Source organism: Macrotis lagotis, chromosome 2 (genome assembly GCF_037893015.1).
Source record: "Macrotis lagotis isolate mMagLag1 chromosome 2, bilby.v1.9.chrom.fasta, whole genome shotgun sequence".
Lineage (NCBI taxonomy): Eukaryota > Metazoa > Chordata > Mammalia > Peramelemorphia > Peramelidae > Macrotis > Macrotis lagotis.
The window spans coordinates 80,341,312-80,355,781 of record NC_133659.1 but is presented as its reverse complement, the minus strand read 5'-3'; the positions used below and the strand labels follow the sequence as shown (position 1 = coordinate 80,355,781).

The 14,470-nt window shown below is 38.1% G+C and overlaps 1 protein-coding gene across 4 annotated transcripts in view; it reads left to right on the top strand.

The window, feature by feature from the left end:
- Positions 1 to 14,470, top strand: part of TRMT1L (tRNA methyltransferase 1L) — a 54,250-nt gene that overhangs the window by 28,493 nt on the left and 11,287 nt on the right. For all 4 annotated transcript variants that reach the window (XR_012475626.1, XM_074222233.1, XM_074222232.1 and 1 more), the window contains 4 exons: positions 4,623 to 4,702; positions 7,541 to 7,790; positions 8,466 to 8,678; positions 11,111 to 11,301. Coding sequence is in view for 3 of the 4 variants with exons in the window: in XM_074222233.1 (XP_074078334.1) it covers positions 4,623 to 4,702; positions 7,541 to 7,790; positions 8,466 to 8,678; positions 11,111 to 11,301 (734 nt within the window). In the remaining variant the exon portion in view is untranslated. The remainder of the gene's footprint in view (positions 1 to 4,622; positions 4,703 to 7,540; positions 7,791 to 8,465; positions 8,679 to 11,110; positions 11,302 to 14,470) is intronic.

Sequence of the window (14,470 nt, the reverse complement as noted above, 5' to 3'; positions counted from 1 at the left end):
GCCCTTCAATCCTTAAATGTTGAAGTTGCCTCATCTTGTATAATCCTGACATGTCTCCCTGAAATTTGATTTATTTATTTCTATTTGCAGTATTTCTCCTTTACCCAATTATTCTGGAATCTGGCTATAATATTGCTTGAAATTTTTATTTTAGGTTCTCTTTCAGGAGATAATTGGTATATTCTGTAGTTTTTTTGGCAAGGCAACAGGGTTAAGTGGCTTGTCCAAGGCACTTATTAGGCAATTATTAAGTGTCAGAGGTTGGATTTGAACTCAGGTACTCCTGACTCCAGGGCTGGTGAAGTGGCTTGCCCAAGGCCACACAGCTAGGTCATTATTAAGTGTCTGAGGCCAGATTTGAACTCAGGTATTCCTGACTTCAGGGTTGGTGCTCTACCACTGTGCCACCTAGCCGCCCCAAGTCCAATACTTCTTAAATTTCTCTTCTGGCTTTGTTTTTCATGTCAATTGTTTTTTCAGTGAGGTATTTTACATATTCTATTTTTTCATTCTTTTGATATTATTTGACTGATTCTTTATGTCTCCTAGAGTCATTGGCTTCCAATTGTCATTTCCAGTTTTTAAGGAATTACTTTCTTTAGTATCTCCTTTTGCATTCGACCAGTTCTACTATTTAAGGAGTTGTTTTCTTCAGTGTATTTTTTTATCCATTTGGTCAATTTTATTTTTCTAAGGAATTGTTTTCTTTAGTCAGTTTTTGTTCCTTTTCTACACTGTTGATTCTCTTGAATGACTCTTTTCTCAATTTTTCTTCTACCTTTCCTATTTGACTTTTAAAATCCTATTTGGGCTTTAGATCAATTCATATTCCCTTTTGAGGCTTTATATAACGGCATTGTGTCATTATCATCCTCTTCTGAGGTTGTGTTTGGATCATTCTGATCTCCATAGTAGCTTTCTCTGGCCCGGGCTCTTTTATGTTTTTTGTTCATTTCTTAGCCTATTTTGTGACTTTAAAAGTTGAACTCTGTTCCTAGGATGCAGGAAGCACTTCCCAAGCTTCTTGGGGAATGGACCTGGTCACTTGCTTTCTGTGCCAGGGCCTCTAGATATCACAGCATGCAGGGGTAGCCCAGCCTAGTCCCTTCTGTTGTCTCAGGTTCTGGGGTACAGCCATGCCATTGGCTGCTGAGACAGGATCAAGGGGCTTCTGTTGCTGAACGATGCTGTGGCCAAGAGCCAGCCCATCTGGGTTAGGCTGAAGTCCTTTATTTGTCACTCTGTCTTGAGGGTTCTGCCTCTCCAGAATCCATTTAGAGGCTTGATTTTATGTTGTTTCTGAGGGAAAGTGAGGAGAGGTCAGGCAGCTGCCATCTTGGCTCCACCCACTCTCTTATAAGTTTCATAGGAGTCAGTGATGGATTGATGTGTGTATATCTTAGAGAATGATAATAGAGAAGTGGTAACTAGTCTGACCCTCCCTTTTCTGTGCTGATCAGACCATTCCTACACTGTTATTCCAAAGTGGACTTCATTAGTATATGACATGAAATAACCATTTGTATGGTATAATATCTGAGATAAATATCTACTGTATTCTAGAGCCCCAGAATACAAAACAACTCAGTCTCTGCACTCAAGTAGCTTAGCTTTGTAGAGGAGAACAAGAACAAATAAAAATAGATTAAATTTATTCACGATGAAATACATATGAAATAATTTTGAAGAGAAATCCTATTAACTGAAGACCTTAAGAAAGACCCTATGTTTCTTAGAAGCAGTCAGTGTTTGGGCTCACCTTTGAAGGTAACCGGGACTTGAAGAAGCAGATGTGAAAAGAGGCAGCATTCCAGGCAAAGGGAGAGGCGGAGCAATCACAGAGAGAGGAGATGGGGTGCCAATATGACTACCTGTATATGGAGAATAATAGGCAATAAGATCAAAGTTAGAGTTAAGTTGTAATGGTCTTTTTTTTTTTTTTAAGGTTTTTGCAAGGCAAACGGGGTTAAGTGGCTTGCCCAAGGCCATACACAGCTAGGTAATTATTAAGTGTCTGAGACCAGATTTGAAACCAGGTACTCCTGACTCCAGGGCCAGTACTTTATCTACTACGCCACCTAGCTGCCCCATGTAACAGTCTTTTTAATGTCAAACAGTTTTACAAACTTCCTCTCAAAATTTTTTCATTTGTACTTTGTGTATATTTTTAATCTACTTAATCCAAAGGTAATAGGAAGCATTAAAACTTAGTAAGCAAGTAAATGGCACAGTTAGAACAGTGTATGAGAACTATGACTTTGGCATCTAGGTGGAATTTGTATTAGAGAAGGGAAGAAGTTGAAGGAAGTAGCCTGTTACAAATGACTTGCGCTATGTGGCAGCAATGAAGATGAGAGGTGAAGATCACCTGAAAGTGACAGGTCAGAGAGAAAGAAAATTTTCAAAATGTGGAGCTTGAATGGAAACAGAAGGCAAAGGGAAATTGAGAAGTCAAAAGTGAGACTCACTACAGTGGAAAATCTGGCTTATTAAAAAGGCTGCTAGGTGGCACAGTAGATATAGCACCAGCCCTAGTGTCAGGGGGACCTGAGTTCAAATTCAGCCTCAGACACTTAATAATTGCCTAGCTGTGTGACTTTGGGCAAGTCACTTAACCCTATTGCCTTGCAAAAACAACAAAAGATGTCAGGACTTTTAACAGAAATCAGGACATTACCAAAAAGGTGAGTTTTGGAGGAAAAACAGTGGGCATGATTGATTTCAGAAGTCTACCATACATCTATTCAGAATGTCTTAATAGGCAACTCGTGCTATGGAACTAAATAGAGATGATAATTAAACCCTTGGGAAGCCACCCAGAAAAAGTAAAGCAGTGATCTCTATAAGAGGAAGCTCTCACTTGTCCCAGGGTGACCCAGGAAGATGGGTTGCATCCACCCTCCCCACAAACATCAGTCATGGGGCTTGTCTCTATGTTTACCTCCAACACAAGTGCACCTGCCTTTATCCCCCACCAACTTCCTTCTTCCATTGGACCAGCTCCTAATTTCATTCATCACTCCTCATTCCAATTTACAAACCCATTACTGCCCATGTACTGAAGCTACACAAGTGTCCTTGGAGAAGTTCTGCCCTCCTAGCATCCCCTCGCTTCCCCCCTTTCTCTCTTGATTGCTTTGTGGCTCTGCTAAGTGCCCCTCAGAATGGGTTTTGAGCTTCAAGCACTGACCAGAAAATAAGAACTCTATTTCCCCCCCTTTTATTTTGGACATTCACACAGTAAGGATAAGCAGGCAAGAAAAGGTTGTTTTTCATCATGGTCTTACTGTGTTAGCTTTCCCTCTAAAAATCACCTTCTTCTAAACTTCCTATTTAGAGTCAATGGTACCACCATCCTTCCAGTTGTCCAAGTTTCCCAAGTGCAAGATCAGTTTTGACTACTTGTTCAGTTCAGTTATTTTTCAGTTGTCTCCAACTCTTCCTGACTCCATTTGGGATTTTCTCAGCAGATACTGGAGTGGTTTGCCATTTCCTTCTCCAACCCATTTATAGATGAGAAACTGAGGCAAAAAGAGTTGAGTGACTTGTCCAGGTTCACATAGTAACTAAATGTCTGAGGCCAGATTTGAACTCAGGAAGCTAAGTCTTCCTGACTCACTGCCTGTTTCCCTATCTCCTGTTCTACTGATCACCCTCTTTGACTCCTATCCCTCCCTAATAACATATCCAGTCATTTGTAAATACTTGCTTTTCTCCTTCCACAACATTTTGCATCTGTCCTTTTCTGCTTAGACAGTCATCATTTCTCACCTATCTCCCTACCTGAAGTTTCTCCCCCTCCAGTCTATCTTTCACAGAGATACCAAATGATTTTTCTAATGTATAGCTCTGGAGCCATTTAGTGCTGAAAATTTCTCAGAATATGCTTGTAAAAAAGGAGGGGAACTTGGAAACTGTAGACTGACAGGATAGCAAGACTAATGAGGTTTTTAAGGTATGGTAGTGTTCTCTGAAGTAAGGTTGAAGATTGCAGGGAACAGGGTATGTAGACAATCTTGGGCAACATTTGGATTGACTTAGTGTACAGAATAGATGGCTGAATTCTCATTTTTCTCCTCCTTGATCAGACTTCACCTAGAGTAGTTATAGTTTTGGAGAATATATTTTAAGAATGATTAGTAAACTGCAGTGTTCAAAGCTATGATCTAACCAAAGTAGTCAAGGGCCTCATTCATAAATATTTGGAATGTTCAGCCCAATGAAGAAAAACTGTAGGAGATTCATAATAGTACCTTAAGAATTTGAAAAGCTTTCACATTAAAAAAAGAATCTGACTTCTACTTGGCCCCAAGAACAAAACTTCGAACATGCATGGGTAATAGCTTCAGAAAGAGAAATATTGATTCAATATAAGAAAAAAATCTCTTAAACACTTGCACTGTCCAAAACTAGAAACTATTGAAGCCTTCAGATGAAGGTGCTAGATAAGCATTTGTTAAAGATAGTGCAGAAGAGATTCATACTGAGGTATATATCAAATCAGATGCTCTCTGAAATCCTTCCTCAGAAAGATTATTTAATTATTCCAAGGACTTTTTAAAGCATAGAAGATCCCTTGTAGAAGTAAAATTATTTCAGACTTTGCAACTTTTTTTTTCCAGGCAACTGATATTCTCTACACTGGCTGTGTTGGCTGAGGAACGAAAGCCTTTGGAATGTTTGGATGCTTTTGGGGCCACTGGTAGGTAAAGAAAATTTAAAGAAAAACCAAGGAAATGTAATTGTATTTGCTTGATTTGTGTTACTTTTTTACATAAGAGGCATGTGTATCTAACATGGAAAATCTAAGGTAATGTAAATGGAGAAAAGGAAACTGAAAAGAAGTCCCCAAATATGGATATAACAGTCTCAAAAGCAAAGGGGCAAAAGCCAGTAATGTCAAGCCAGATCACTTGAATGCAAACCTCATTCTGGCTCTTAGAATTTATTTTTGTCCTAGTTCTTTTGAACACCTTGTACTTGATAAGGTGAATGGTTGATCCCAAAGTAATCTTCATTCTCCTCACTAATGATGTTTTAGTGTAGAGCAAGGGACAAATATTTTTAAATACATAAAATAAAATACCCAGGATTGCATAGGAAACCAGATATATTGAAATAAGTTATCATAATATTTTTAAAAACAAGTTTGTGAAACCCAAGTTATGAATCCCTGACATAGAATCTAAGATGCCAAGAATATTTAGTCACTAACCTTCCCTTTCTTTCATTTCCTTACTTCTCTCTCTTTCACCCCAAACAACCAATCACCAGATCCTTTAAGTTCTTCAGTCAGTGATTTTTCCCTTTGCATTTCTTCAGCCCTTAATTCATTCCCTGATTACCTGATACTGAAACTTATAGGAATCCTCCCTCCTATCAAATACTAAAAGAAGTTTGTCATATAATTTCCCTAACTCTTCAATCCTCTAACAGGTGTTGATACATGAGTTACAGCTTTTTATGATATCTTTGATCTTTTAAGAAATATTTTTCATATGCACTTTGATATAAGATGATTAAATGTTCTATGAAATTAAGAGGTTTTTTTGCTTTTTTACACATGATAAAAACCAACATAACTATTTTATTTGCCTTTTCAGGAAAAACTGAGCTGAGCAGTTAGAACCTCCTTCTATCTTCTGATTTCCTCTAGAACAAGGGTGGGGAACCTTTTTTCTGCCAAGTATCATTTGGATATTTATAACATCAGTCAAGGGCCATACAAAAATTATTAATCAACCTTCTATCTTTGTTAAACATTTAATTTACCCTTAAAATTTTTTTAGATTTATTGACTTTCTAATTCCACCTGCGGTTGTCTTGGCAGCACCAGGCCAAATGATTTCATGGGCCTTATACAGCCTGTGAGCCAGATGTTCCCACACCTGCTCTAGAGCACAAATGTTGAGATTTATAAAAGTCAATTGCTCTACTGAATAATATCCAATGTTTAGAGTACCGGTGTTTGTAGAGAAACTAAAAAGTAGGTGATTTTTAATGCCTTCTACCCCCCTTTTCTACCTCTCCACTATCATTCCTTACAAATTGGAAGGGGGCTGAGGACCATTTTGCCTTAATTTCTTTGGTTCTTGGGTTGCCATGAACAAAGAATTAATTTCTAAACAGATAAGAATGTGTAGATACTTAATCTCTGTCCCTAGGTTGGGCTGATTCTGAAGAAAGTAAGTTCAGAATTGCCAGGACAATACATGAATTCTCTCCTTCCTAGCACCTGGCAGAATTTATGTTCCATCAGCTCCATCTTTGGAAATGTAGGATCAGAGTGTTGGGCCTGGAGTGAACCAACTCTGTACTTATTATTAGCCTTTGTAGGCCTCAGTTTACTCATGTGTAAAATGGAGATTAAGAACAGCACCTGTTTTGGATTGTTGTGAGGATCAAATGAGAAAATCATTGTGAAGTACTTGGAAAGGGGCGGCTAGGTGGCGCAGTGGATAGAGCACTGGCCTTGGAGTCAGGAATACCTGGATTCAAATGTGACTTCAGACACTTAATAATTACCTAGCTGGGTGGCCTTGGGCAAGCCACTTAACCCCATTGCCTTGAAAAAATCTAAAAAAAAAAAATAATAGTACTTAGAAAGTGCTATGTAAATGTTAACTATTACTAGCATTGTTATTATTTCTCCCCAAGCAGACTGTAAACTCCTTAAGGTCAAGAATTGTTCTAAACTCTTCTTTATTCCCCTAAGATCCTAGTATATGGCCCTTACTGTACCAAATGCTTAAGAAATAATTGTTCAGCAAATAATGAACCAGAAGTCAGTGACAGTTCTGCTTTTCCCACATCCCCTCTGTTCTCTACTATTTTCTCCTAAGGAAAAAATTCTTCACAAGCTTCTGTTCTTTTCTCACATCTAAAAATTTTACTTCAAGTTTCTCAGTTAAGTTAAACAAAGCTACAGGAAAAAAATAGATCATTCCAGCCCAGAAGGGTTGGAACTCAAGCTTGCTCCCTAAAAAGACAAAAGAGAGCCAGGCTCTTCAGGAATTGGATCATAAGGAGAGGCACTCCATCATCAGCTCTTACTGGTCAGACTTTGTCTATAGCACTGAAATTGTCTGAGTGACTCTTGAGCCCCCAAACCAGATGTGACCCTGTCCTGGGAAGGACCTGCATCTCTTGGCAAAAATTATCACCTCATCTCTCATTAGGTGACTATTGTAGCAAAGAAGTTCTTGGTACCTCACTGCTTTTCTTTTAGTACATCTGAATGTACTCAAGAGGCATTTATCTTCAATTGGGTTCTAAAAGAATCTTTAATAGGGCTATGAATGACACATAATAAGTAAACTTTATATATATATATATATATATAATAAGGAAATATGTAACTTTTTCTGATGTTGAATTAATATTTAATATCCTAACTCAAGTTCCAAAAATTGGTTATGAAGACATTCAGGATTTGAAACATTTTAATGTTTTTGAAATTGTACTCTTTACAACAAACATAATTTCCATTTGTGATTTTTTTTATTGCAAATAACATCTTTTCTTCCTCATCTCTCCTAAGGCATAATGGGATTACAGTGGGCAAAACACCTTGGAAATGCAGTAAAAGTTACTATTAATGATTTTAATGAAAACTCTGTGACGATGATTCAGGAAAATTGCCATTTAAACAAAATGAAAGTGATGTTGGACAGTAAAGAAGAGGATGAATGTGATGAAGTTCTTGAAGAAGGAGAGGAAAATGTTGGTGCTATTGAAGTGACCAAAATGGATGCCAACGTACTAATGCACTTGAGATCATTTGACTTTATGTAAGATAAAATTACATTATACTTGTTCCTTTCCTACTGCTTACAGTAGTTCCTTTACAACTATTGATGCTGTTTAATTGAGGGATTTTTTTCCTATTAGCATAAGAAAAGAGAAGCATCATTATGTTACACAGTGGATAATGAGCTGGCTTCAGTCAGGATTCAAATCCCACTTTTGACATCTACAATCTGTGACCCTGGATTAGTTCACTTAATTTCTTAGTGCCCCAAGCCAGTTCTCCAAGAATGTTAGTTGCCTGTCTCAATCCTTAAAGGGAGATTCTTTACCACAATATATCCCTATGTCAGTTAAATCAGAAAAAAAAGAAAGCTAAGAAAAAGCATCAACAACTAACTTTAGAGCTCTGAATTTTGTGCATAGTTCCCTAAGCCTGTCTTCATTTTAAATTTGTTTCTGATTTGTGTTTTCTCAGATTATCTGCTTGATTTTCTTATACTTTTAACAGTAAGCTTCACGTCTGACTTAGAGATGTGTAAAATGTTTTTGTATCCATGAAATAGTTGGTTTGAAAGAAGCAGCTCTCCTTCAGCTCTTCACATGGCTGAATGTGAATCTTCCCAGTTTCTCTGAAATGCTAATAAGAAGATTGATTCTCATGGGTTTTGTGATTATTAATGCATTTTTAAATGCTCAAATATCTTTTGTGATTTTAGACACTTGGACCCTTTTGGCACATCAGTGAACTATCTAGATTCTGCCTTCAGAAACGTAAGGAATCTTGGAATAGTGTCAGTAACTTCGACAGACATTAGCTCTTTATATGCAAAGGCTTTGCATGTGGCCCGTCGTCATTATGGCTGTAACATTGTGCGAACTGAATACTACAAGGAACTGGCAGCCAGAATTGTTGTGGCTGCTGTGGCAAGGTACTGATTATTAACAGCAAGCCTCATAGTATTCTAGTATCTCTCATAATTCTGTGCTGTAGGGTTTACCAGAATATTCACTGTATACATTTCAGTTGATTTGGTAATGATTTCTGTTTTATTTTATGAGGCATTTTATAATTACAGTTTCATACAGAGAATTTTTGTCTTAAAAGGTAAAAACTTGTGCCAGATTTATAGATTGTTTTTTAAATTCTTTTTAAAGCTTCTGAAAAGACAATTGAAGCTGTGGGGAGGGAGAAGTTAAAAGTTAAATTCAGGCTAATATATTTCATTGAGGATAAGAAGAAATAAGAAAGTAGAGAACAAAAGTAACAGGGAAAGGAAAAGCAAAAATTTTAACCAAGGTTAGGGAACATATTAAACTATATCCATTTTATTTTGTTTCTGCTTTATTTAATTGGTTTGGCTCCAAGCAATGATTCTTCACTCATTGAGAAGTAGAGGGCTTCATTCATTCAGTATCAGCTTTTATCAAGCTCCCGTTATAGGCATATTGCTACAGTTGTTACCATGCAGGAGAAATAGAAGACCCTCTGCCTAGTCCAGGGAGGCAGAACATGCACAGAATAAGTGGTTAAATATTTCTAAGAAAACATCAGCAAATGTAAGGTAATATGTACAAATTAAACTAATACCACAGAAGCACAGTATGGCAGTGTAATCAAATGCAGGTGGGTTTCATCTGGATAGGCTTAGTGAAGAAAAAGGGGTTTTGTGAGGAAGGGAAAATAGTAGAAAATGAAAGAGATCTTATTTGCCCCTTTACTCCATATAGCCAGTCACTCAAGTCCTGTGAAGAATCTTCCTCCACAAAATCTGACAGGTCCATTACGTAGGTCCACTGCCCTAATAAAAATTTTCATGGGGCGGCTAGGTGGCGCAGTGGATAGAGCACCAGCCCTAGAGTCAGGAGTACCTGAGTTCAAATCCGGCCTCAGACACTTAATCACCTAGTTGTGTGGCCTTGGGCAAGCCACTTAACCCCATTGCCTTGGGGGAAAAAAAACTAAAAAAAATTCTCATTACCACCAATTTCAGTTAAGATGTTACCTTCATAAAACTGACTTTGCAGCATCCACCTTCTCCAATTGACACTTGTCAGAATAATATTCTTGTTGTATAAATATGATCATAATGCTCCTCTGCTCAAAAATTTTCAGTTGTTCCCTTTATATGCTGCTTGAGGTCCAAACTCCATGACTTGGCATTCATAGCCCTCCACAATCTAATACTGGGCCATTTGTTAGCTCCAGCCATGCCTCCACACTGTTAGTTCCCCTTCTATACATTTAGTCTTGCCCTTACTGCCCATGCCAACCTGATTCTTCAATGTCTAGATCACTTATGTGAGTTCTATGAAGATTTTGTCTTTGTAGCTCTCTCCCAGCATTTAGCATGTATTAAATGCTTAATAAATAATAAATACATATCGCTAAAGAAAAAATCTATAAGGAGAATCTCAAAATCAGACAGAACATAGCAGCAAATTAGAAAATAGTTGGTCAAGGCATAGAACAGGAAAGGTGACCAAGGAAATAATGGGGGGGGGTGTAATGAGAGGTAGCTGCCAGAAGTTCTCAGAACAAGGGGAAGAAGGACAGCTGAGATCCCTGCCTCATTCTCCAAGCAGTTCCATTTCCTCATTTTAAGAAATTTTTTGAAAGTGATAGTGATGGTTCAGTTTGTGGAGCATTTTTTTTTTACTGTTTTTTGAATTTTACAATTTTTCCCCCAATCTCACTTCCCTCCCCCCATCCCCCACAGAAGGCAGTCCGATAGTTTTTACATTGTTTACATCCTGTGCATTGCATTGATCAAAATTGAATGTATTTGAGAGAGAAATCATATCCTTAAGAAAAGATAAAATATAAAAGATATCAAAATTACATAAGAAGATATCCTTTTTAAAATAATTAAAGGTAATAGTCTTTGGTCTTTGTTTAAACTACTTAATTCTGGGGGCGGCTAGGTGGCACAGTGGATAAAGCACTGGCCCTGGAGTCAGTAGTAGCTGGGTTCAAATCCAGTCTCAGACACTAAAATAATTACCTAGCTTTGTGGTCTTGGGCAATCCACTTAACCCCATTTGCCTTGCCAAATAAATAAATAAATGAACTACTTTATTCTTTCCTTGGATACAGATGGTATTCTTCATCACAGATACCCTAAAATTGTCCCTGATTGTTGCACTGATGGAATGAGCAAGTCCACTAAGGTTGATTATCACCCCCATGTTGCTGTTAGGGTATACAGTGTTGTGGTTCTGCTCATCTCAGCATCAGTTCATGCAAATCCTTTGTAAAACATTTTTAAGAATTGAACATTCTTTCTCAGTTCAAGTTAGCATTCTCCAAGATGTGTAACTGTAACTGATCTCCAAAAGAGACCTTCCTTTCTCATTCCTACAGAGCTTCAACTCGTTGTAATAAAGGTATAGAAGTATTGTTTGCAGTAGCCCTGGAACATTTTGTCCTTGTGGTTGTGAGAGTTTTGAGGGGCCCTACCCCTGCTGATGAAACAGCAAAGAAAATTCGATACCTGATTCACTGTCAGTGGTGTGAAGAGAGGATTTTCCAGAAGGATGGTAATATGGTAGAAGGTAACTAAGACTTTTAATTTCTTTCTAGTGTCATCTGTAAATAAATACTAACCACATCCTTAACATATATATTATTGATATTTGATGTAGATACATACAACTTATTTTATTTCTCATGTTAAAATTCCCTTCCTTGGCAATTAGAACTATATGAATTTAATTATTATAGTGGTATTTGCTTTTATTACCAAATATAGATTTTTATAGCCCAACCTCCTCCCTAATATAAACTTGTATTAAATTTTCATTGCCTGTTTTCCATACCTGGAATCTCTCCCTCATCTCTTCCTCCTGGCTTCCCTGACTTAATAAAAGGTCAGCTAAAATCTTACCTTTGGCAAGAAGCCTTCATGATCTTAATGCCTATTCTCTTAAGATATCCAGTTTAGGGATGGCTAGGTGGCGCAGTGGATAGATCACTGGCCCTGGAGTTCAAATCCGGCCTCAGACACTTAATAATTACCTAGCTGTGGGGCCTTAGGCAACCTACTTAACCCCATTGCCTAGCAAAAACTAAAAAAAAAAAAATGTCCAGTTTATCCTGTCTGTATCTTACTTGTGCATAGTTATTTGCACAACTCTGTCATCTTCTCTTGTTTTCAGAGACTATTTTTTGCCTTTCTTTGTACCCCTCTCCCCCCCCACCAGCTCTTAACCCAGTGGGTAGTCATAATGGGCACTTAAACACTTGTAGACCAGTTTCATAATTTACAAAGAGCTTTTACATCCTTCATCTCTTGATCATGGTAGTCTTATCTTCATTTAACACATTAGCAAGTGTGGACTCAGAGGACAAGTGATCTTGATACAGTCACACAACTGAGGAGTAAACCCAGGTCTTCTGAAGACCAGCTCAGTGTCCCATCCTCTGAGCATGTATACTTTCAGGCTCCCCAGTTTTAAAGTAAAATAGATCAGATTGCTGTTTTGCCAAAACCATATCTAATCCCAGAATCATAGAGCTAGAGCTGAAAACAGTTTCAGATGCCATATAAATAAATCCCCTCATTTCTGACAATTGTCTTCAAAGGTTTCCCCTGCCTTCTAGACTCCCCCCACCCTCAGACCTCCACCATCCCCTTCCCCTGCACATCTAGGCAGATCTTGTCGTTCCCATCCATCTTCTTTCTCTACTCACACAGTCCCTACCGTGTTTCTCATTTCATCTCACCTGGGTACTTGTAGCTCCCTCCTGCCCCTTGGCCACCCTACACATTATTGCTCAGGTCATTCTCTTAACCATAGATTTGTCATTGCATAAATTCCTCTTTTGAGCTGTTTAAAAGACCTAATAAAGCCTGGTCTCAGCCTTTTTTTCCAGCCTCATTGGACATCATTCCCTCTCCCACATGCTATGAACTGGCCTCTGCTCCTCCTACGCCACACAATATCTCCCATCTCTCTACCTTTGTCTCAGCTGGTTTACAGTCCTGGAATGAGCTCCTCCTCCCCCTGCCTCAGGAGCCCCAGCTGCTGGTACTCCTTTCCTTTTGATTCTCATTCTGGAAATTGTCATAATTATCATCATCATAACAACAAAATCGAGCATTTATAGAGGGCTTTAAGTTTGCAAAGCAATAAATATACATGTAGGTATATATACTTACTTCCTTACCTATGTTCGTACATATGTGTGTGTGTGTGTGTGTTAATTCTTTCATTTGACTCCTCCTAGAAACCCTGTTAGAAAAATGCTCTTCTAATTTCATCTTAGAGTTAAGGATTCTGACATTAAGAAAATTTAAGTCAATCAGCGAGCAAACTTCTTTTAAGCCCCTACTCTAAGGACTAAGCACTGGAAATACAAAATTGGGCAAAAAATCCATTATTGCTAACACTAATGGGGAGACAGCATGCAAACAGCGATGTACAAATAAGAAGTAAACAATGGATACAGATCATAGATAATTGGAAATAATGATCAGAGGGGAAAGTACTAATTTTAAGAGGAACTAGGAATGGTATCTTATAAAAAAGTGGGATTTTTAGCTGGAACTTGAAGAAAGCCAGGAGACAGAGATGAGGAGAAAGAATTCCAGGAATGGGAGACAGCCAGTGAAAATACACAAAGTCCAAAGGAACAGCAGAGACACCAGTGTCACACAGTCATAAATGTGAGGGGCGAGTAAGCTATGAGAACACTGGAAAGGTAAGAGGGAGTCAGGTTGTGAAGGACTTTAAAAGCCAAACAAGGTAGCTAGGTGGTGTAGTGGCTGGAGGACCAACCCTGGAATCTGGAGGACTTGAGCTCAAATCCAGCAGCCTCAGACACTTAATAATTGCCTAGCTATATGATCTTGGGCAAGTCATTTAACCCCATTGCCTTGCCAAAAAAGCCAAACAGGATTTTAGATTGGGACTTCTAAATGATGATAGGTAGTTTATTATGGACTTGCATTTTAGGAAGAATAATTTAACAACTCATTTTGAGGATAAAAAGAAGTGGGGAGAGATATGAGGCTTGCAGTCCCACCCACTACCACCATCATAGTAGTCTCAGAGATGAGGTGTTAAGTGCCCATACAGTGGTGGGAGCAGTATCAGAAGAGAGAAGGAGTGAAGAGAAAGAGGTGATCACATTTTATAGTGTAAAATTTTGTTATTTTGTATTCAGATGTTAACAAAGGTAAAATTGACAAGACTTGGCACCAAATTGAATACATAAGGCTGAGAAAGAGTATGGATTTGAAGATGACCTAGATTATGAGCATGGATGACTGGTAACATGATGGTGCCCTTGAGGGGAATAAGAAAGTTTGAAAGAATTGACCTAGTTGTATAGCTCAGTGTCTGAGGAAAGATTCAAACTCAGGGTCCAATGTATTATCCACTCTGCTGCTTGTATAAGTATAATAACCAAGAGAAATGAGAAAATGAACCTCCCTTTTTTGCAGAAATTGGGGTAGGGTTTGCAATCATACATACCATCAGACTCACTTGCTATGTTGGTAATTGTGGCCCAATTTTATAAAAGTTGATTCACAGGGTGGATGAAAGCTATATTTGAAACTGAAGAGAATATAAATTTAAAAAAGTATAAACATTTTAAATTAATACCAACTATAAAAAAACTACTTTCTCCTGTCCATCAAATGCTACAACTACCTTTGAACCAGCATTTCATGTCTGCTTTTGTCCTAGAACTCAGAGAACTTGGGAGCAGATTGTA